The sequence below is a fragment of the Triplophysa dalaica genome, chromosome 22 (assembly GCF_015846415.1).
Source record: "Triplophysa dalaica isolate WHDGS20190420 chromosome 22, ASM1584641v1, whole genome shotgun sequence".
NCBI classification, from domain to species: domain Eukaryota; kingdom Metazoa; phylum Chordata; class Actinopteri; order Cypriniformes; family Nemacheilidae; genus Triplophysa; species Triplophysa dalaica.
Window position 1 is genome coordinate 13829102 of NC_079563.1, and position 23371 is coordinate 13852472.

General features: G+C 40.7%; 1 protein-coding gene across 2 annotated transcripts in view; it reads right to left on the reverse strand.

Annotated features, from left to right (window-relative positions):
* The window catches only part of robo3 (roundabout, axon guidance receptor, homolog 3 (Drosophila)), an 82259-nt gene extending 59173 nt beyond the window's left edge, over nucleotides 1–23086 (reverse strand). For both annotated transcript variants that reach the window (XM_056736632.1, XM_056736631.1), the window contains exons 1-2: nucleotides 22622–23086; nucleotides 9950–10276 (exon numbers count right to left, since the gene is read on the reverse strand). In XM_056736632.1, coding sequence (XP_056592610.1) covers nucleotides 9950–10276; nucleotides 22622–22685 — 391 coding nt within the window. In that variant the 5' untranslated portion in view covers nucleotides 22686–23086. The remainder of the gene's footprint in view (nucleotides 1–9949; nucleotides 10277–22621) is intronic.
* Between the last annotated feature and the right edge of the window lie 285 nt (nucleotides 23087–23371).

Genomic DNA, 23371 nt, shown 5'->3' on the forward strand with positions numbered 1-23371 from the left:
ATGTGCGTGTTTGTCTTCGTCCGGACGTTCATTTAGACGCTGTCACTGCTGCTTGGCCGTCACCTGAGTCCCGTTATAACGGAACAGCTGGGATCTCTCTCTCCTCCTCTCGCAGCTGATTTATGAAAAGCATCTGGGTGCGCTGAGTGGTGACCGTGGATGAAAAATAATTTCCGCATAGTTGGAGGAATGCTCTGACCTGCCTGTTAAAGTAGCCCAAAAAATGCGACATGGCTTAGAGCTCAATCGCAAATTTTACAGATAAAGAGATAATTCAAAACCAATCAATTTAATAGAACATATATAGATAGTACTTGATGAATGACTCCAGAGGAAAATCGTACAAATAAGTTGTTAAACAAAAATATAGTGTTTATTAAATCAGATGAGAAATCAACCAGGTTTTAGGGTAAAAATGCCAGAAAAAGTCATACAAATTCTATTCAATGTGGATGTATTCCATCCAGTTTTTATCTGATATGTAACATTTTATGTATTTATTAATAATACTAAATGACCTATTGACAAATTTAACTTTATATCCGTAAATAAATAAGTAAACAGTATTTGTATCACTGCTGCATTTTGGTTTGCATGTTCAGGGCCAGTCTGTTTTACAGCGCTCATAAACACCTGACTGCAGTGGCACGGTGGAATAGCAGTGATATTTCATGATTTTACGACTCAAAAACCCATCACCGCTATTCTGTCTGATGAAACGATATGCATCTGATATGAAGCAAGCAAAGACAGACGAGATGCTGCCAAGAAGCATCATTTCAGGGCCCTTAACTGGTCGTAAACAGACCCGTCTGGTCTTTCCCAAAACCTTTCAGCCCTCTCTATGTCAGGCCGACAAATTGAAGTTATAAATGAACGTTCTTTACAGGGAAGGCCGCATGTGCAGCGATGGAGCCGGGTGTCATTATCCAGGGTGGGAGGAGGGGACGTTGAAGCACGGAGGGATCCAGAGGCACAGAGCCAAAGGATCTACTCCAACCTCCTCCCAGTTCACTGTTAATCATTGTCCCACCAGCGGCTGCCTGCGGCGGCCCACGCTAGCTACATCGGGGAATGCCAGCCTCATTTAAATGACAGAGAAGTCGTTTTGTACGCAGAGGTCCAACGAAGAAACGGACGCCATCAAATTGAGTCATTTGAAATCTCCTTAGATGTACACCTGCGTGTCTGATAAAAGATTCAGTAATTGGTTTTGTAAATATCTGAATGGTTGATATGCTTCGCATATCATACTTCTTTCTAAATCTTATTCTCAGATTGTTGGACAGGTTTTTAACTTTTTGCTGGAAGTTCATACACAAGCTTTTCAACTCTATCTCTCGTCTGTTGCTTGATGGGAGATTAATCTTCACACCCTTTCAAGAGTGTGATGGCCTGGCACTCAGGACATACCACGTACACAAACACGTACTTTCTTGACAAATCTCAACTCATCACTGGCACTTGGGATAAAAAAACAACATTCCAAACACTTCAACTTGTTTTGAAACATACTGCCACAATTTGCCTGTCTGGCAGTCACTATCACAATGCATTGTGGGTAAATTTACATCACCACACTGTTGTGTCATATCTTCACTAATTGGAATAATGTTTTGTCTTCATTGTATGAAGTAACTGTACTCAAAAATTAAAGCTCCATATCGAAGTTTGTATTACGATTTAAAATACATTACGCAACAAATAAAATCAAACAAGTTTTCGTTTTTTAATGCCTAAAAAGAGCTCAGTATCAAAACCATATGCATAACCTTCCCTTGTGTCGCCATTATTGTATTACGGAGCGTTTCAGCAACAACAGAAGCTACTAAACCGCTTCAATCAAGTGTTTTTGAAGGCAACAGGGCTGCTCTGTGGGTGGTTAACTGTCTTATATCTTCACCCGACTGTAAGCTCATTATTATTCAGTGCTTGGTAGCGTTGCGTGTGTAAACCGTTACCGGCCCTGCGCTCCTGGACAGAGCGCTGGCCCATAAACGCCTGAGTGGAGAACAAAAGTAGAGGAGATAAGGGGGTGATGGAGGGAAAGAACAAGAGAGGCCTCCGTATTGATGGCACATCCAGGAGGAGACCCCCGGGCCCCCCCGGCTCCGGTCTTTTTGTATGCAGATACAGACAACAATAAGTCCATTAGTGATGTGGTCTAATCCGGCACGAGTGGCCGGCCGCCGTGGAGGCTAATAGAGACATGGTCTTTGGAAAGAAAGAGGATTACTTTAATCTAGTGATGGGCTGCACTTTTATGCACGTTTAATGAGAGGACAGAAATGTACTGTATGTCTTTGTCCATCATTGTCCTAGTTTCACCTAATGAAACATCACCGCGTACTGATCCAGAACCATATGGGGAAACAGGAACGACTAACTGTCCAAATCCAACCATGCACTATTTCAAGCATTTTTTACTATTTACAACAGTTGAGACCTCAAATACATGTTAAAAAAGCCTGAATAATGTAATGTTAACATAGACTTGTGATGGAGAAGAAATGTACTTAAAGCTAAAGTGCCCTTCCGTCCCATATTACTGTAATTTCTACCTTCTGAACCTCCAATTTCACCCACATAATGGGTTTGTGTACTTTTCGATCGCACAAAAGGCCACCAGCTTCTTAATTATTGCTAGGAATACAAAAAAGTAGTATTGTAAGCACTGCCGGCGGCTGTGGAAAAAAAGCATTTTATTCAGTAAACACAGCCCATTCATTTCAGTGGCTTGCCTGAGGATATGCTCTAGGTAGAAAAATAAAATTATTGATTTTAGGAGAGGTGCTGTGAGGAACACAAGTGTGAATAAAACAAAAGACTAATTAATGTACTACTACAAAAATCACAAATGCGGATTGTCGACGCAATTGATGGAGTTCAACAGTGGGAAACCTGAAGCAGATGTAAAAAGCTTTCACGCTGTCAAGGAAAAACACTGGAATGGTAAGTACAAGCTTGTAAATGGAACTTGACAATCATACAAACAATGTCTATAATTATCAGTGTGCCACCAGCAAAGATGTTACTTGTTTAATGGCTTCTAAAAGACCGCAGGAATCGAAGGAAGTCCGAGGCCTCGTCTACAATAGCACACATGTAGCTGAAATTATAGGAGACGAGGATCAAACCCGGCCGAGCAGTCGGATCCTGAAAGCGCTCAGCGTGATGAGTCAGAGAACATCAGCAGGACAGGTCTCAGGATAAGACTTGACGTTGAAGCTTTACCTCGCAGGGGTTTGGGGAGGGATTCTCATCCATCCCAAATCCTCTGATCCTTCAAGGTGAATCTGATCCTTCAAGATGGATCCGCAAGCCTAAATATGACGGGAAAGTGCTTCGGATGTTTTCAAAACATTCTGAGATTGAAACTAAAACGTCCGGGATGGATTTTGATTAGATTGGCTCGGGGACGTGATCGATTTACGTTGTTTGATGGAATTGAGATGTCATTTTTTGTTGATCCTCGGTTTCCCACACTTGAATTTTAAAAAGTACGGGAAAGTTCAAGCCAGCCAGATTTGTGTCAGAATAAAAAGCCGAGAATGAATAGCAACTGGATTCTGTCCAAATGAGAAAACATTGGGAATAAAAATACCAAATGAGTATTTAAATTAAAGGCCAAAGGAAATGTAATAGCTTAAGCTGTATCGCCGGTGGTGTGTGGGTCCCTGCTCTCCTACGTTCTAAACACACACCAATATCCTGGCCCGTTGCCCCCTCCCGTTTCCCCGATGCCAGCTGGCAATGCCAACGAGAACGAAGCAATCAATCATTCGATCCCAGAGCCGGTGCCTGCACAAACTCTTTGAGTTCTGAAGCGTGTACATTCACATATGCCGCAGAAGGAAAACAATTTCACATCCACGGCAACCGGTTGCCATCAATCACAACCTTAAACGGGCTTACTGACTCGAGGTTAATGTTTAAATGCCGTTTTTTTACTCCGCAATAACAAAACCTGAGGCGTTCGCTCTCGTTTAAGGGTTTTTGAAAAACAAGGCTGAAGTTTAGGTCTGAAAATCTGCATCTTTTTTTAATCTGTCTTCCTACACAAATCATCTTTAACTCATCTACCGATTTAATATGCCAGTAAAACGGATCATTAGAATTTTACAATCTCTGCTATGTGATTAAACCCTCTCGACAGGGGTCAGACTCCCTTAAAGAACACTTGCCTGGATATCCTCAAATTGACTGTATTTCAGTGTGTAACGTAACTTTCCTTCAATTTTAAATATCTTCAAAGTTGTAAATCTAATGATAAACCCATGATAAAGTCCATGATAAATAAAGATAATGTCTCCCAAAATAAAGAGTCGACTCCGAACCTAAAAATATTTTCCCCCCGATTGCACAGCAGTACAAACCAAACCTTTTGTAATTTTACTTCTCCAACCTTGGTGAGTTCAATGTGGGATTTGCAAAACGCTTGTCCATGAAAGATGGGTCAGCATGACTTTATTTTGACCAATAAACATCTCTGAATCACAACCTATAAGTGTGATTAATAAGACATTGTAGTTAATAATTCTATTGTTTGATGAATATCGCTCATTTTGTGTATTATGTGGTGTACACCTACAGCAGCTATTAATGTCCTCCTGAAATAGTTCTGATAATCAGTTGCGAGTTATTGTCTAAAAATGTCTCATCTAATGTAGACTGTCTGTCATTTTTATTACTTGGATTGTGGATGGATTTCGTTTATTTGCTGTAATGTTTCATAAGTCGATCACATTAACATTGCGGCTAACGCATTAACGTTGCTTTACTGTGCTGTATTTACTGTTTAGCTGTGGAACCTTTCTCTTACCCAAGTGTCATTATCTTTATTACACAAATCGATGCCTTTTTTGTTACCTGAGTATCTCTGTGTACTAATAATCTTTGTGTAAATTACTAATAAGACTACAAGAAATGTAGTTGTGCGTCTATGTGGAAAGACCAATCACTACAAACTGAGGTAGCCGACCAATAGGCCGACCAACAGCTCGGAGGGAACCGTTCAGAGAGCTTTGAGAAATGGGGTGCTATTAAATGCATATTTTGAGAAAATGACAGCGCTTGGATGCATTTGTTGTTGGGGACTCAAATACAATATTAGGAAATTTAAATTAAAATGATTACAAACAACATGTTGGAAAATTCTGACTTATGCTTGTTTGTGCAATATTCGCCCCCCCCCATAATAAAATGTTGTTGGTTTGCTAAAGTGGCTGCTTTACCAGTCCAGATTAAAAAAGACTACCACAGGATTTTATGCTAATCTGGTCCCCTTTTGCCTGTACTTTTAACATCATGTTTTTTTATAGCAATGACTGCCATAGCAAGAACCACTAACTAATTTAAACATGGACACAGTAAAACAACTGCATTCTGAGGGCTATGACTGCACTGCAGACATTTAAATTTCCGAATCTCAGTGTTTAAATCAATTTTCTTCTATTCTTGAAACATAGTGTAGTTATGGAAACAAATAAAATAGATTACAATTGTATCATGTCACATATCATGTCAACTATTGCAAATAGGCAGAGGCAACGAAGGGTGTCAGAGGTGGGCTCTGGTATTGTTCTTTGTGTCCTGGCTGCTCTGATCACAACCCTGACTACACAAAGGCACACAGATGTACCCCAGCCATTAGGTTTAGTGGAGGCGGGATTAAATCTAAACTCCCATGACCACCTGTTGCTTATTTAGCAAAACTATCTCACCCCTCTTTCCTGCTGAATTCCCCTCAATCTTCTATATTTAACAAAATAGATTCGGATCAGATGAACCATGTCCGAAGAAGCATGATCAGAAACAGACATCAATGCATCAAGATGCCCATGTTGCCTAGCAACCACAAACAGCCTGCAGTTAGGAAAACAAGACGCATTACACGGCAGAAGAATTGTTTATTCAGATAATTATTAATAATAGAACACACCAATGCGTCTTTCATCATATTGCATTTGCTGCAGTTGGTCTGTCTAAGAACGGCTCTTAATGATTAAAATCCTCTCATGGCACATTGCTTTAATCTCTTTACCCAATCCAGTTTTTATGAGTATCTTTGCTGCATCTCTCTCTCTCTCTCTCTCTCTCTCAAAGTCTCTCTCTCTAGGGTGGCCATATGTTCTCATGCCTGATCTATTACAGGTGGTTTGTTTTAATTAATTCACTAAGTACCGAGAGAGTTAAATAGCTAAGGGGACATAAGGGGACGTGTCACACCACGTCTGAGCGAGCCCGTCCTGTCAGCAGTCTCCCTGACCCCTAGAGTTCGGCAGGCTAAGTGATCTCATCATTGCCGCATGGTCACCCACAGATGGACACACACCTGAAGCCCGCACCACATGCACGTTTGGTAAAATGACAATGTCATCACGGGGTCAGCTTTGGTGGTTAATGCACATTTGCTGAAATTGGTGAGGACAGAGAAGACTTCTTTGCAACTTGGCACATCTTCTCCGCAATACTTTCGGGGAGATTAACAGCTCACATATTCACAACGGAAGCCGAGTAATAATAAATCCACTTTGTAGATGCATCTCATCAAAGTCTAGCCAAAGTTTTGTGAGACTGAAATGGCCCTTGGAGTCGTGATGAAACGGGAAGACGGATCGCAGAAATCCGATTCATGAAGTTTTTATAGCTGTATCTGGGTGTGCCAGTGCATTAGCGCTAGAAGACTTTGCTCAAATTAAATTAAAAAGCTTTACAATGCTCTTTTACAATGCTTTCATATTCAATTTATCTTGAAGAGTTTCATACTGGTCTAGTGCAAGCCACCCTTCAGCACCGAAGTTTTGATACAAAGCAATAAGGTTAATAGCCCTGAGGGCAGGTGGCCCAGAGGGGGACAGCATGCCCTGCTGAACATAAGCCACTATTACTTTAGTTCTGTCCTGGACTTGGGGGGCTTCGCCTAAATAGGCTTATCTGTGAGGGCGTGTCTAGCTTAAACCCTGGAGGTGCACACTTCGGAGTGACCTATGAGAAAAATAATTCACAAAAACTGTGGTATGAGAATGGAAAATTTAGACTGCTGTCTACAAATTGATAGATTCAAGATTATTTTGCAAGGGTGTGAAAGTTACCCACCCTCACAGCCTATAACAACAAAGAATAAGGGTCGTGTCATCATCCTTTCACCTGTTCAGTCCCAGCCTTCCACCGGACGGCTGTTCCCTTCACCTGTTTCCTTTAAAATCCAGCGTTGACGCTGCAAACTTTCATTAAAAGCTCCAGATGACAGAAACTTTCCCATAAGCCCCCATTAGCCCTGAAAAAATGATAAAGCGAGGCGATACCAAAAACACTGCGTCTTCACTAAGCATCATTTAAAAAGTAATAAACCACAAACCACCAATGAGCCGTCACACATCGCTTCGCTTTCATCTATCATTTAAAGTGTGAGGATTCTGTCGCAATATATCACGGCAGCTTCGGCTTCATCATGGGAGAAATACTACTGTACATTCATAACTCATCACCTTGGCCGTAAAAGTACCGTATATAAACAGGCTGCAAAAGCTCTCTGTGGAAATTCATTCCCTCCCACACATACTGGGCCAAAAGCCAGTTTCTGCTTACCAGAACATTTCTCGTCTGACCGAAGCGCTGTGCCCTCATAATATATGACATGCTGCCTGCTGGTGGCAGAACAAGACGCTTGACATATGGGTTTCCTCCTCCTTTTCTTTAACTTTCTACTTCTCTCTCCATCTATATATATATATACGCATATGCACACCTCGCTCTGCCAACGCCCTCCAAAACCTGTGAAGCTGACAAGCTCTCTGGTTGGCAACAGATGAAGACCCCTTTCTCCTGCCCACCACCTGGCTGATGGAGCTGTGCCTCGCTGGAGAGAGATCTGGTTCCATGAAGAGAGCTGGCACTACGTATCCAAATCGCATCTCCACAATGGGATCTCTAAAGAGCCCACAGCACTTGAGACTCAAGCTAAAACAATGTATTCAAAGTAATTAACAGTAGTCAGCCCAATTGGACAAATCAGGAGCTTTGCATTATGAAAGTTGAATTATTTAAAGACGGTACACTAAATTCCTCCTAAAAAAGAGATTTTCCATCATATAGTCCATAAACTCTATTAAATATCTTGCCATTTAAACGTCTAGGCTATAAAATCGCATATAATTTTCGGTATTTGCTTCATTTATTGTGGGACCTACTTGAGAGAAGATGAGCTGGAAAGCGATAAAAACATTCCATACTAAGCAGCAACCTCTAGAGGAAATGCATTGTTATCTCACCGGAGAGATAAATGCTATAGGCAACCAGGACGACAGGGACATAAGGGACAGGACGGACAGATGGTAAAGATGTGTGGTTTCTGAATCTAGATCGGGAAAACTCCTGTGGGAACCTCTGAACTATTTGCATATCAGAAGTCTTTCCGCACTTTCATTCTACAGTCAGTCACAATCATGGTGTCATGTGAACGAATACAAGAACGTTTCTGCTCCATAAAGGAACCCATGCTTTCAATTTCAGAGGTAAATGTAGAATCTCAAACATCTGATTATGCATTAGAACCATAGCAGAAACTACTAGGAAATATTCTGAGTCGAATTTCATATTGAAAACAAATATTACCATCTGTATTGCGACTTTGGCTAAATAATTTTCTCACTAGCAATATTTTTTTATTTATTTAACACACCATCTGCTCTGTAACTCTCCTGGATCACAAACTTGTGCTGAGTTTTTAAAAAGCACAGTTTCAGTAATGAAGCTGAATAACACTCCAATATTTCCTAAATTCAGATTTCGGAAATATAGGTTAATGGCCAAATGCAATATCATAAAGTAACCTTTTCATTTACTGCAGCTACTGTTGATATCCATTATGCTCAAACACTTCCTTGTGGATGATAACTGTTATCTCAATAGGCATTTTTTTTTTCATTTTCAGGTTTAAAGAGTTAAAAATGAAGACAAATATACAAGTTTCATCCAATTCCTTAAAAAAAAAACTGCAGCAGGTACTAACAGAAACCTTGCCGGTGCTCAGTTGGGAGGTATAGATTTTAATTAGATAGTGGAGTGTGACTGGATTTTAAATGGGTTGGTTTTTAGCAGTAATGCCTGTAATAAGAACATAAAGCAGAGGAATTAAATAGACAGGATTTATGGGTAGCTAGAGACAGAATCCGCAATCTGAAGATTGTCTGGGTCTGAATTTGTAAAAATGCTGCTTTTCCTTCCAAGCAGTGGCAGAACATGGGGACTATTATGTCTCGCCGATAAATCAGAGCAGATGGTGAAATACTTGAGCAGGTGAAAAAGCTGTCCTTTGACAATACCGGTTAAGGTCAGCAGATCCGTAGCGCACCTACAAGCAATTTTTATGTCATGAATGTACAAATCTCATAACCGTAACTAACATGCTGTCACTTTAAGGTCACGTGACCAAAACATAATGTTGTATAAACATAATCAAATTGTCAATAATCTAATGACCGAAATCAAATACAGCCATTAGCTTTTAATTAGCGTGTTAGATACGGAAAGCCCTGCTGTTAAAACCTGGAGCCATTCCATGAGAAACACTGGAGTATTTCTTTAATCCAACATCTGTCACCTGGAAGCAGCCAGCCTTACTTTCCTCTACTGCCTATTTCTGGGGTGAATTTATCTCTGATACTAACTGCCATCTATCTACATGAAAAGCACAAAGCGAATTACCTCCTCTAAAACTAACAATGACCTCAGTGCTTTCCTCCATCCAGGGACGACGGTTATGGCCCGCCGCAGCCGGCGCAGGACTAAACAAGATAGAGTGCAGATGGAGGGGAGTGGAAAGATGAGCAGGGGAAGACAAAATGGGAAAGCTTATAAGAGTAAAAGATGGGCGCTGCGGAAATTTCCAGCAGCATAGACTGAGCCGGAATGAGAAAAGGATGGGAGTACGAATGAGCCGACTTACTTGCGACCTCCAGGGAGGCATTGCGGCTGACGGCCTCGCCCAAGTAATTCCTAGCCACGCACACGTACACCCCTTCGTCGGGTTTGCTGCGTCTCCCGTGAACGATCCGGAGGAAAAAGAGAGAGCCGCTTGGGAGCAGCATGCGGTGGGACCTCGGGTCCTCACGGTCGGTTTCGACGCGGTCGCCATCCTTGTACCATTCCACCATAGGGGTCGGCCGGCCCTCTGCCTTACAATTTAAAGTGGCGGGTTCGCCCTTAGATACAATGAGGTCTGAAGGGTGTTCGATGATGCGTGGGGCGGCATCTTCCAGCCTGGGACGAGAACCTGAAAGAGAGAAGGTCACCATCAGCATTGTGTGAAAATACTAATAAAGTTAGGAAGAATAAACTAACAGCGTCTTAACCAGGTAAAAAGTGATAATACTAGAAGCAAAAAACCGCCACAACCCTTATGAGTGACAGGATAAGTGAAATAAACCCCGCCCGCCGTAAATTGTATATAGTGAAATTTTGATTTTATTTACTTTTGGTGTGAACAGACAAATGACTTGCCTCATACCTGGTTATGGCATAGTGTAGGAACCTGTTTGAATAAATGTGATAAAGAAAGGAAATATATAAATATATTTGCCATCAGAGAGAACGGCCCTGCGGCCAACCCTTGCAACCCCACAATCATCTACACATTCACGTCAAGAAATGAAAATACAGTCTTGGCTCAATCAAATTAGGGTATAACACATATATTGCACTCACATACTTCATACCAAGTGGCAGTACAAAAATTACAAATCCGACCTTCACACCAGCCATCAAATAAAACAAAAAGCCATTTCGTTCCAACTACAAATGGAAAGCTGGAATGTATGTTTATATAATTTGCCTTCTGTTTTAAGGCACATATGAATTCCTGCTGACTGCTATAGGTTTTTTTTGCACAGATGTTGGGGGAAGTGAGAAAGAAAGCGGGGGGGGGGTTTGATATGGTAATTCAGGTAGGCTTTCAAAGAGCTTTGAAATTGCTTTTCTCTCTTCCAATTTGAATGACAGTGTGGTGGTGTGACAATTACAGATGAATAACAACAACACGCGCACTGATTCTCAACAGGACTGGGGAATTTTAGCTATCGGGAGACATCTGGAGAAGAGAAGTGAGTCATTGTGCATGGTGATGCTGAAAATAATCACCCATCCCGACGGCAACAATTACGCCGGGTGTAAAATTTGCTTTGCAACGTGACAGTACAGCAACTGCGGTTACCTGCAGTCAGAAAATGATGGAATAAACATCTTGCACTTGTAGATGAAATTAGAGCTAGGAAAGTTTTCCAATAGCTGTGACAAAGACCTGCAGACAGCCCTTAATATGTCAAGATATACAGAAAACTCAGATTTACTGGGAAAATACATCTGGAACAATGAAAAAATAACCAGGCAGGCATTAAAACTAGTGCTTTTAAAAATCTTTCCCTACAGTGGAGTTTTTATGGTCTAACTTTATTTCTTCATATTCAGCCAAGTGGATAAACACCCCTAGGCCAGAGGCTAATGCAACTAAAAACAAACCTATTTCCACTTCCGTCCATGAATAACATGACACAATGAACTTCGAGTGGTACTACATTGGACCCTGCCCGCAGGAGACGGCAAAGGCCAAACCACAAGCGTTGTGTTCACCTCTGAATCCCCAGGACTGTTGCCCTTCCACTCGCCGAAAACAAAAAGCCCCGCGGCCCTGCTGGGTTGAGGGAACGGAGGCCGCCAGGGTTTGGCTAATAGCTTTTAGCAGACACTTATGGACTACCGAACAGACCGCGGTTAGCAGGGGGTGGAGGAGAAACTCAGTGGGGAAAAAATCCAAGAACAGGCTTGTAAATAAAACAGGCCAAATACTCCGACCTGCCGCTGAGGAGATGTAAAGCAGTCCAAGAGATGCTAAGTGAAGAGAGAGCTAATCTAACAAACAGTTATAGTTTACAGACCGCACCTGACCACAACCTCAAAAACACCACGGGAAGGCGAACAAAGTGCTAGCTTTGGGGATGGAATGTACATGCAGATGTGAAAAGCAACATCTGGAAAAGCTGACCCTACAACAGCTTTCCGGGCCTTCCGGACACCACATGATTGACAGCGAGCGAGTCGTCCATTACGAGGTGTGAGAACTTCTAACTGCCACATTCAGAAAACAATGGGTACTTGGGGAATTTTGACGACCCTTAAGAACTCTGGGAACTCTGTGGTCTTACACCTTGTCAGAAGAATAAACCCTGAGGGAAACATTTTGAAAGACACATATCTAAAAACATCTTTTGTCATAGTAATAGAAAACAAACATGAACAAGCCTCTCGTTCGACAACTGAAAGAAACGCACAAATGAGAAACTGAATTAGGATGAGCAAAGGTGATATCATTTTAATAACCTAGTCACAAATGCTACGCAGTGAATTGTGGGAACTGCACTGATTTCGAGTTGGAGAGGGAAATAAAACTAGGCAATCTTCGATTCTATTATTAGTGATGATTCCTAAGGTAGGCATCACTGTTATTATTGCAATTCTTTCTCTTCCACTCAAAGTTTAAAAAGGCACCGGGTGACATCACCACTACATCTCTTGGCCAGCTGCTAAGGATTACAGCCAGTAAGTGCAGTTGAAATTAGAGTATGTCCCTATTAGAGAGCATGCAACACATCTCTTTGGTCGTAATAACGGTTCCCATTTCCCATTCGTGGGATCCGATCTCGCTGTGTGAAATGGTTCGAGCGGTTAAATTGATTTGGACATAAAGTGAGGTGCACCTACGACTCATCTGCTCTTGTTGATATCGAGTCCCACACTGTAATAGGGGTTTGACCTTGTTATGGGAAGGAGGGGGGGGATGAGCTGGCTCTAGGAGAATATACATGCATCTGGCAATCCTTCTGATCAATCCCAAGGGGCTTTTAGCACTAAGAATATTTATCCCCACTGTTGGGGGAGGAAATAAGATGTCTAAAAACACGGCCCAGCCAAACAAAGACGGCTGATGAAGCCACTGCGCAGCAACAAGACAAGCTTTGGGAACATTTTAAACGCTTGCTGGGAATAGCAAGTGCGGTGACATATGCAAATCTCTCGAGTCCTATAGGAGAAGAAGGTGTCAATAGCAAAGGTTCTCCATGACAACCATACATGGAAAGGTCAGATGTCAATCTAATAATTGTCTCCTTTTCTTGAAGTATGTGTGAAAACCTGGAGGTCACACGAAGAAGGCGTAATTTCTAAGTTGTTACATCGTTTCTAAGATAAGATGTGAAGCAGTGAATATTAAAACAAATGGATAAATTATAATAGGCGGATAAAACGGCATGCATTTCTGGATAAGACAAGATCCAGCAGAACTTTGACACCCGAAACAATTTTACAACATGTCAAACTGTGACACTTTATAAAAGCACAACGCTTTAATATTTAATCTCTTGAGATGAAGAGACAGTTTTCTTTCATGCGAAAATTGCATAGTTTTAGTTTAGAGCTCTGGAGAAGCAACAAAATGTTAAGAAAATGACCAACTTCTTTCCCCAACCCTCATCTGCAATTCTTTTGAGTGCCTGCCCTCCCTCCTTAAATAGTTGATTATTTTACAACCCTACCCCTCCTTTCTCTTCACTGGAATCCGGGAATTGATTTGCAAATGTGCATTCATTACCCCAAAGTTAAATTAAGAAGTGGGCGGGCTCTTTGTCACCGATCTTTTTACTTGTTTTGCATTTACGAACAACAAAGGGACCCTTGAAAAAGAGGGAGCACAAACCCTGGGTCATAAAGCTTCGCTCTTTATTCCTGCGGCTCTTGACAGCGAAAGGACAAAACAAGCCGGTCACATGGAAAAAGGAAATTACACAGGAGGGCTGCTGTTTCCCCGGGGACGATAGCTTCTCTGCCCGAATCAATCCTGCGATGTGGGGACCAGGCTGGATTAAATAAAGTGGCAAGCACAAAAATTCCATGACAGCTTCAACGGAGGAACCTGACTCCTAAGGGGTTGTGGCAAGAGCTGCTTATGTGCTTCCTACTTAAGAAACAGAGAAAGATGGTGTTTACTGTAGGGGATGAGGGGGATTTCTCACTCCGACAGGGAGAGACAGCGTAGAGACTCGGAGCAGTTCTGAAATAAAGTCTATATGTCATTGTGCGTTCAGAGGCTGTGTGTCCATTAGATGAGCTTTGATGTTGTTCAAAGGGGGAAAATGTCCCTGTGTGCATCCTGTATGCTTGTATACAAGATATGTACCATCACTTTTCACCTATAGATATTCATGTAGAATGATTTATGTTTGAAATAAACTCAAGAAGGCTTGTATATTAACATCTTAGAAAAGACACATTTGGGTAGTTGGCAAATAACATGGTATGATTTTAATACCACAAACGTATTAAATTGTCTAGATATTTAGTAACGTGCAAAAGTAATGGGAACATTAGATGCTTCACTAAAAGAGACAAAAATCTGTCTATTAAATTGGGTCTAACACTGCATATCTCATGTTAATCTTGAGTACTTGAGTACTCGTTTTTTGATAATTTGACCATGTCAAGCATGAAGACAGCACGTTTAACATTGTAAAGAAGTTGGAATGCATACACTAATGCTTAACAACTGCACATACCCTTTAAGATTTATTTATATCTTTTACTTTAGTGTGTTAGTGCGAAATATTGATATAGATTTTCAATCATGCTTTGCCATTAACTGTGAAAATAAAGTAGGATATTTTATTTCACACTGAGACTTGATCTTACCATCCTTGAGTCAGTCAAGCATCTTGGAGATATTGGCACAGTTCTATCTTAGTTATTTCGGTCTCTTCATGTAATTCCTGCCTGATTCAATGATTTTCTGTTGTAGTACTGACACAATAAAGCAGAAGATAACCCCAGAAGATAGCAATCTAAGGATGCGTTCATATTTCTAGTTCGTTTCTTTTGGTTCTTTGGTCCGGACCAAAAAGAAAAAATGATTTAGTCCTGGTTTCCTTGGCGTTCAGACTTGCATTTTAACAGAGAACCTAAAGATATCGAACCCAACAGCTTACATGTAACGTCACAACGTGATTGGACAGATTTTATGATTTATATTTTAAAACAAAACTTACCGGACGTCCAAAACTATGCTGTGTGCTGGTTATACATGCTCAGCGCATATGAGAGTATTTTTAGCCAGCCGGTAACTCGCGAAGTGTTTAAAGCAGTCAAAAAGGCGCCAGGAAGTCATCAATTTCATGCGCAAGCACAAATATAATAAACTTTCCTTTTATATTACCAAATTACTTGATTTTCGTGTCGTATTTTGTTATCACTTCCTATTTTTGGTTCGGTTCGATGCCTTTGGTCCGCTTTGCGTTCAAATTTCAATGTAACTGCACCAGAATTTATTTGAATGTGGACCGAGACCCATCTTTTCAGCGGTCTTGGTCCACTTGTTTACAGCGCACCAGGGTTTGGGTGGAAGTGTTCACACTTACACAAATAAACCGCACTAACAGAGCAATCGCACCAGAGTTCGTTTTAATCAAAAGCAAACATGATATATATGAACACACCCTAATATTCCTAATACATTTGCACACCACTACATAGAAAGTAGAAAGTGTCCATTTTAAGGATAAATACAGACTTTCTGACAGATTAGATCATCATCACATCTGGCTTCTCAATTTCTTTGAAGACCTTCTCACTTCACAGAATAAACAGTACTTCAAATGAACCTTCCTCTGCTCAGAGTCCGCTGAAGGTATTGATCCCTCTTTAGATTCCCTGGAGAGACTTGCAGGAAAAGAGGATAGGAATAAATAAGTTTCTTTCAGCACTTCGACCTGTTAGTGAGAATCTGTTTAAGTGCTGACCCTAAACCCTGCAATCTCAAACAACACCAAGCTCAGTTTCCTCAGGAGATCAAGCCATGAAGCGTAAACAACCTCGCGGTCACCCTGGCCTTGTCCAAGTAGCTCATTTCTCGAGCGCAAACGGACCGGAGAGCAAAGTGGTATCACAGTGCCTTTCACTTTTCTTTGGAATTTGGAGTTTACTTTTTTGTTCAATTGAGTTGACTTTTTTGTGGAATTTGGAGTTGATTTTTTTGTGTAGCTGGATACGAAGTTACGTACCAGTACTCTGAATTTTACCGGCTTCATTAAGATTCTGCAAGCCAAGCCTCCGTGAAGGCAGAATAATAATACCACAGTCTGTTTTCCCTGACCTCCTGTAATTCAAACTCTCAACCTTAAAGAAAAACACATCTGGAATACATGTCAATGCATATCACATATCTCAAGGGGGCGTTCACGTCTCCTATGAAGGAAGAAGTGGGGAATAAATGATAAATTGTGCATGGTGGCGACAGTGGAGCCCCGGCCCAGCTGCTATGTGTTGTCTGGACCTCTTCAGTGCCCCATTAATGGAAGTGGCCCTATTGGGGAGACCGGCATACCACTGGTTGAGATACCATCAGTTTCTGGTTTTGGAGCACCAGAAACCTCCTTGTTCCACTGGATTAATCTCAACAGAGTCCCCCCCATGCGCTTTCCGCTTGACCCCAACACCTGACCCTAGGACAGCCCACACAGAACCACAAATTTAACAGGAAGTGAAGTTTCACGGTGAGCTATCTAACTGTAAAGCACATCTAGATTCACTGAAATGATCCATCAAGACAGTCATTTTTCACTTTCAGGTCAAATACCAATGAAAGCTAAAACAAAGCGTATTTGGGCTTTGAAGATACGTTCTCCTCATCAAAAATCATACTGCCGCTTTAAAATTCTTTCAATCTTCAATGGCCTGCGCCTTCAATGGAGGGCCAACCTGACTATTCATGAAGCGAATCTTTGAAAGTCAAACACACAAGATAAAAAGGAATAGGGCGTAGTCAGCACTGTATGGATGGACTTCATGTTAAATGCATGCTTAGGGTGGGCATGCTTTGAATACGATGCCAATGATTAGCTCTACATCCAACATTTGTCTTTTCCCGGCAAAGCAGGAACTCTGCATATCTCCCTGAGGTCCAGGAGATAACATATCACATTCAGGATGTGTTCTTGTTGCTTCGATGGCTCAAGATTGCAACAGGAAATGAGTGGTTGGAAAACCCCTAGGCTTCCTTTGGTACTAGACCTAACCTGTGTTTCCAGAAATCTGCGAGGGTAGAGTTTGAATATATGGCATTTAGTGATTCAATTAGTGATTCACACGTTTAACAGGTTTAGCATTTAAGTTAAGTGCTGCTTGCAGATTGTGGGTGTTTTGCATAAGAATGACTCACAAACCCTCTCGCTCTCTGTATGTCAGGCTAGAAGATTGACACATGAAGAGAAACCATTCCTGAAAGCCACGTGAGATATAGGTTTTATTCATATGATGCATACTGCTACCGTTTTAAAAGTGCTAACAAAGTAAATAGAAAACGTTAGAGAATAAAATTATCAAATCTCTATGTATCTTGGCCTTGCACCAGAATATGGAATTTTGATATAAGATATGAAAGATATGAATGCTAAGCGCTATAATACATTGCTGGGAATGTGATTACTGACCAATTCCAAATTTTTTGTACATTTTTGGAAATGAACTGAGGGTCACAAACGAAATCGCTTCATTATTTATCGATAGGGCAAATATCATCTTATGTGTAGTATTTCATTAAAAACAAGACTCAAAGCTAAAATGAAAACAAATACAGTACATCCAACAATAAATTATGTTTGATAAGCCTAACTAAACACGCATATAATTTTTTATAATTGCATGAGCTATAATTTAAACGGTCTGTTAACAATTCTTAAGACAATTATTATTTTTACAGTTGGATTAATGCAAAACTTAAAAAAAACGTAATTTTATATATCTTATAATTTTATATGCTTATATCATTGCTGCATAATTTTTATATTTGCCACTTTCCTACAATGAAAAATAGCGCAATAGTGATCCATTTGAATTGAATTACATGTACATTTATGCATTTGTAACCACTGAGTTACAGGAATGAATTAGGCACATTTAGCCAACTTATGTCTGCTTGCCTTGTACAACATGCCTACGCTGGTGCACCAACATAAGCTTAAAATCTTACTCTACTAGAAAATATTTAGATAGACGTGCTGATGTAAGAAAAGGTCCAATAGTTCATTATGAACAAGTGCGTGTAAGCCATTTCAATCAATGAGAAAGACACTGACACCATAGAAAAACATTCACAACATTCTTTGAATTGCACTCAAGGACCAATTGCATCCCAGCCAAGCTGCCATTAAACAACAACTGTGTAAGTAATGTCCATGCCTAAGAGCCCTCTGAACCCAGCAACCAAACAGCAAGCTGTTATTTACCGAAACAACACATCACATCTGGGGGACTCAAAGCCAAATAAGAGCGCAAGAATATATTTTAACAGCATGAAAAGTGTGTAAACAGAGGCGCCAGGAAAAGGAGAAAGGGTGTGCCTTAATGAAGGTAATCTAACAGCAGTGCCCACGCAGACAGAGACTGAGTCATTAAACTGGGGCTCCTGATGAGAAAGCACACATTGCCCCGGGTCCTTTATTTACAGTGCACCCGATGCATACACAGACACACGCCAGGTCTGTTCGCCTCAACCAGCAAACGCCACAAATAAAACAAAGACCTGAGATTTGTGCCCCTCAAAGGGTCGCGCTGTCGCACTACGCAAACACTTGAAGCGCAAACCGTCTGTTTAAGAATTTGATTGAGTTGTTTCTCAGTGTGAGAGTTTGGTAATCTGGGCTCAGCGGGCGTTGATAATGAGTCGTCGTACGGAGATGTTTGTCCGGGTTCCTGCTAGATAAATAAAACTCGGAGATCGAGAAGAATTTTAATCATTCTTTGGCACAAGCGTTTTTTTAACATCTGATCTGAACGTGTGGCTGAGAGCAGGCTGCGAATTCTACTGTACCAGACGTGTAGATTGTAGGATTCTTTCGTCTGGCTTTGCGAGCGGCATGCAACCCGAGCATGCGGATCGTCCCTGCAGTTCCCCACGGCTGCACGCAGCTTCTTTCCACCAAGGGCATTCCTGCAGCTCTCACAGGCTCACAGATAAACCGCAGCGCAGACCCTACTTTAAACTATCAGAGGTGCTTAAGAAGCTTAGTCTAATGGATGTAACTGTGTGTAGAGAATTATGAAGTGTGCACGAATGTGGGTGTGTTTGAATGCAATTCCTCAACCTACTCTTAAACAACTGTGAATTGAAATGTTGTGAAAAATGAGCTGCAGTATCTTCTACTCTCCAGGGGCTGAACAAGCTAAAACTTATAAGCAGTAAGTCTGCACTTACAAAAAAAGGATTACTGTGTGATTCCTTGCTATTGGATTAGTAAAGCCACAAACAAATGCATCTTAATGTATGCCTGTTTTAAAAGCTTAGCCTACTACATAAATATCAACAGATTAAATAGAAAATGGATATAGTCTACATTTACTAATCTTTATATTGTGCTGAAGATAGAGAGATGCATCATATGTGAGAGAGTTAACCACCAGGAAATATAAGGTCATATTAACAGTATGTGCAATATACATTATGGGCAATTCAATAAAATAATATATGCCCTGTTACACAGACAAGATTTAAGACTAGTCCAAAGCGAAAATTTAAGTTTAAGCTGTCTTAACAGCAAAATAAATTGCCCTGACATATCTTAATATATGTAATTTGCATTGTTTTGTCTCAATATGCACACCAGTAATATTTTTATCTAAGGCATTTTAATTAAAGCGTCTTAAATATCCTAATTAAGATAAACCAGATGTAACCAGGACATAGTGTCAAATAAGATAAAACAGAGTCAAGAAATGCCTATATTTGAATTAAATGATTCAACAAGTAAATTCTGTATATATATCCTGTCAATATAAAACTTTAAAGCCATTAACCTATACAAAAGTGTCCACCACCAATAACAGGATAGACTTTCCTAATCCTAACGTTTCACCACTAAGGTCATTGTTAAGTTTCAACAGCAAGCGTCAAGAAAGCGTAGAGAAAACTTAAAATCTAACAAATTCAAGCACAAGCGAATTGGTCTTATTCAACTGATTCTTTGTCTTGTTTTTCCTATTTGCAACGTGGCTTTGGGGGTCACCAAAGCCACTGCCACTGGAACTAATGCGTAGGGCTATTAAACTGTCTTCATCAGTGGACACAGACACAGGGTTCGACAGATTGATGCCAATGCATTGTGTTGTGTCCCTTTTTACCCCCACACAGCCACGCCAGCCTGAGCCGACATCTTTAGGGTTTATTTCAAACTTCCTGTCAACACTAGACTCGTAAACCGGAGCCTTATGTCCTTGTCTTCTTCACATGACCAATTAAAAGGCTGCAGTTCTAACCATAAGAGGAGATGATATAAAACGGCTATTTCAGGACATGAGTTGAGCTTTTGCATTGTGAAATATGAAACATGGTCTAATCAAAGGTGTCATTATTTAAAAGTATAATAAAATAGATTTTGCATTACATTTGCAGTTGAGCTACTATGAGTTCTTTGACAAGACATCTGCGGCAACAACAAGAGAGAGAGAAAGATACTGCCAAGCTGTTTTGTCTCCCGGCAGGCATGGATCCAGTAGCGAGCATGAATGCGCCGGGACAGAAATCAGACTGAGACATCAGACGTGCTCAGTAGGAGATGCGCTGTTTATCTCCCCCTTATTGACAACCCCTCGACAGCACAATGTTTACACAGAAGAGACAGGCAGTTTGTGCAAATGCGTGCGAGGGAAAGGCAGGCTTCTCAGTGTCACACCTCTCATGCAAACGCACGCAAACATTCCTCACTTCTGATCTGAGGAGCACAGACAGGAGACACAAGACATCAAAATAAGCTGTTGCGCACAGAGGAAAACCTTAAATGACGCGTTTTATGCGAAAAGTCGCAGAGCTTTTGAAACACTGCCAATCAAAGGGGAATAAAGTATAGGGCATCACAATAAACTACTTACATCTTTGTCTTGGCGTTAAAACTGTGACAATTAATTACAAGTGAATTCAATTTTAATTCAAAATTAAATAGTTTGTGGTGTCTATATAAAATGAAGTCATTTCCCGTTCATTTCATTTAAATGGTGACATTACGGAGTCAAAGACCTGATCCAAGGCCTGCTGTCATTAAATGCATGATTGGGGACAACCCGGGAAAAACCTAACAGCTGTTTGTGGCCGTTTAAAATGACTTCAAAAGGACCAAGTCAACACATGTCCTCCTCGAGCTACAAACACACAAACGCAACCCAGATAAACAAAATACGCAACACTCCCACACCAACTCAATCCCAGACAAGATCAGATATCTTCAAATGGCAAAGTTGAGGGCTTGGGATGTAATACAATGCCTATTCTTTCAAATCCCTTATCAGGTGCGAGAATGTGAGAGGAGATAGCCAGCGGGCCGTGAGCACATACCTGCGCTAGATTGACTCCGCTACCGATGATGAGGTGCGGGAAAAGAATGCAACAATTCTGACATGTGATTGGCTAAAGCTGGGTTAAGCTTCTGTCGGAGTTAAAATCCAACCTCAAAACCAATTCACTATTTTGAACTCGGGTCTCAGTTTGACCAAATGTGCCCAAAAAACAGAAGCGGATACAGTATTGACAATACAAATGAGACTGGTGGCAAATATAGATCTGGTCAAATAAAAGACTGGCGTGTCATTTTATTTCTCGTCTAGGACTGCACTGCCCTCGATTCAATGGCTTATTGCGTCGCCTGTTATATTGGGAAACAGATCTCAGAGGCAATGTTTATTGCCCCATAAAATGAGCTTCTGCTGGGCAGCACAGCCAGGGCTGATCTAAACATGATAAAATCTGGGCAATGACAGTCTGAAGCTACAGAGAGGATAGAGGGTTCACTTCACCTTTAAAGCAAATTTGGGTTTGCCCAACAGGTATTCTGGTAGTTACTGTAAAATTGTTGTACCGTACTATGATCATTGATAATGTTTAAAAAAATTGTCTTTAAAAGCACTTGATTTCATGGGCTAATCGTTTCTGTTCAGCACTTTGGCCAGTTCTGCTGAGATAAATGTGATATTTAAATGCACTTTGCTTACTTACGGCAAAAACATTTACTGTAAATTATTATTATATCACAGGAAACTGTCAACAGCTCTAATTCATACACAATGCATTGAGGATAAATCAATAAATATATTAAATGTATGCATAACAACACAAGACTCTTAACCATGTTTACTCAAATATTTATATTAATACTACTATAAACGTCACTATGATGTCACCAAAAAAAACTATATTTTAACCACGGATTCAAAGTAAAACTGTGGAATTACATATGTTGATCAATCTTCCAAATTAAACATAACTAATAAGTAATTCAATCACAACTGAAGGAGTTGTTCATTAATATCACTTAAGCCAATGCATATGAATTAAATGTTTCACTATTTACAACTCTGTTGATCCCAGTGTGTACAACTCTCCTGTTATATCTCACATAAAATGATACTCGCAATAACATAAACATCCTACAGGAGATCATTAAGAGACATTTAAGTTTATAAACGCCAAAACACAACTTTCATAAAGACGGTGATCTCAATATGACTAAATGTTATATCGCACTGTCATCCATCTTACCTTGAGACAAACAGATGAACGTGAACGCGATGAAGAGAGCATTTAAAGTCCTGCGAAACTCCATCACCCTTGGAAATAAAGTCCCGTTACACTTCAATCGCCTTTATCCGGACAAACCGATGTCCCTAAATCACCTAAAAAGCGCTACAATCCCGAGCAGACAGTCACATTGATGAACTTCAGAAAACTAAACCAAAAGCAGAAAAAACAGTTTCCTCAACGGGATCAATGCGAGCATCGGTGATATTCCATATTCTGGTGCGCGCGCTGTGTGTGTTGTGCTCGAGCTCCGATCGTATCGATAGAGTCAATGTAACAAACGCTCGTACATCTTACTTAATTCATTTCAGTCTGAGAAAAGCGTTTCTTCTCTCTCTCTGTTCCTCTGTGTGGGAGAATATCCGCGGTTAAGTGGAAGAATCAGATGATATCCATCACTCCCGTCTCCTCGCGCTCTTCACTTCACTCGTGAATGAACGAATTTACTACGGGTGCCTACGGGCGGCTGTCTCGTGGCTCTGGCCCGCCCCCTCCCACTGACCACCTTCAGCAGTTACCCACACACACTGGGGTAACTGCACTCTTAAAGGGCCAGTCGCTTGATTTCACACACTACACTGATCGATGTTTCTTAGTTTAGTTACTTTAATGAATTTGGAGATTTTGAGTTACTAATTTAGCAAGTTTTACTATAAAGTGTGGTTGTATAAAAAGTAATGCTGTCTATGCTAAAAATCATAAATTATTTTA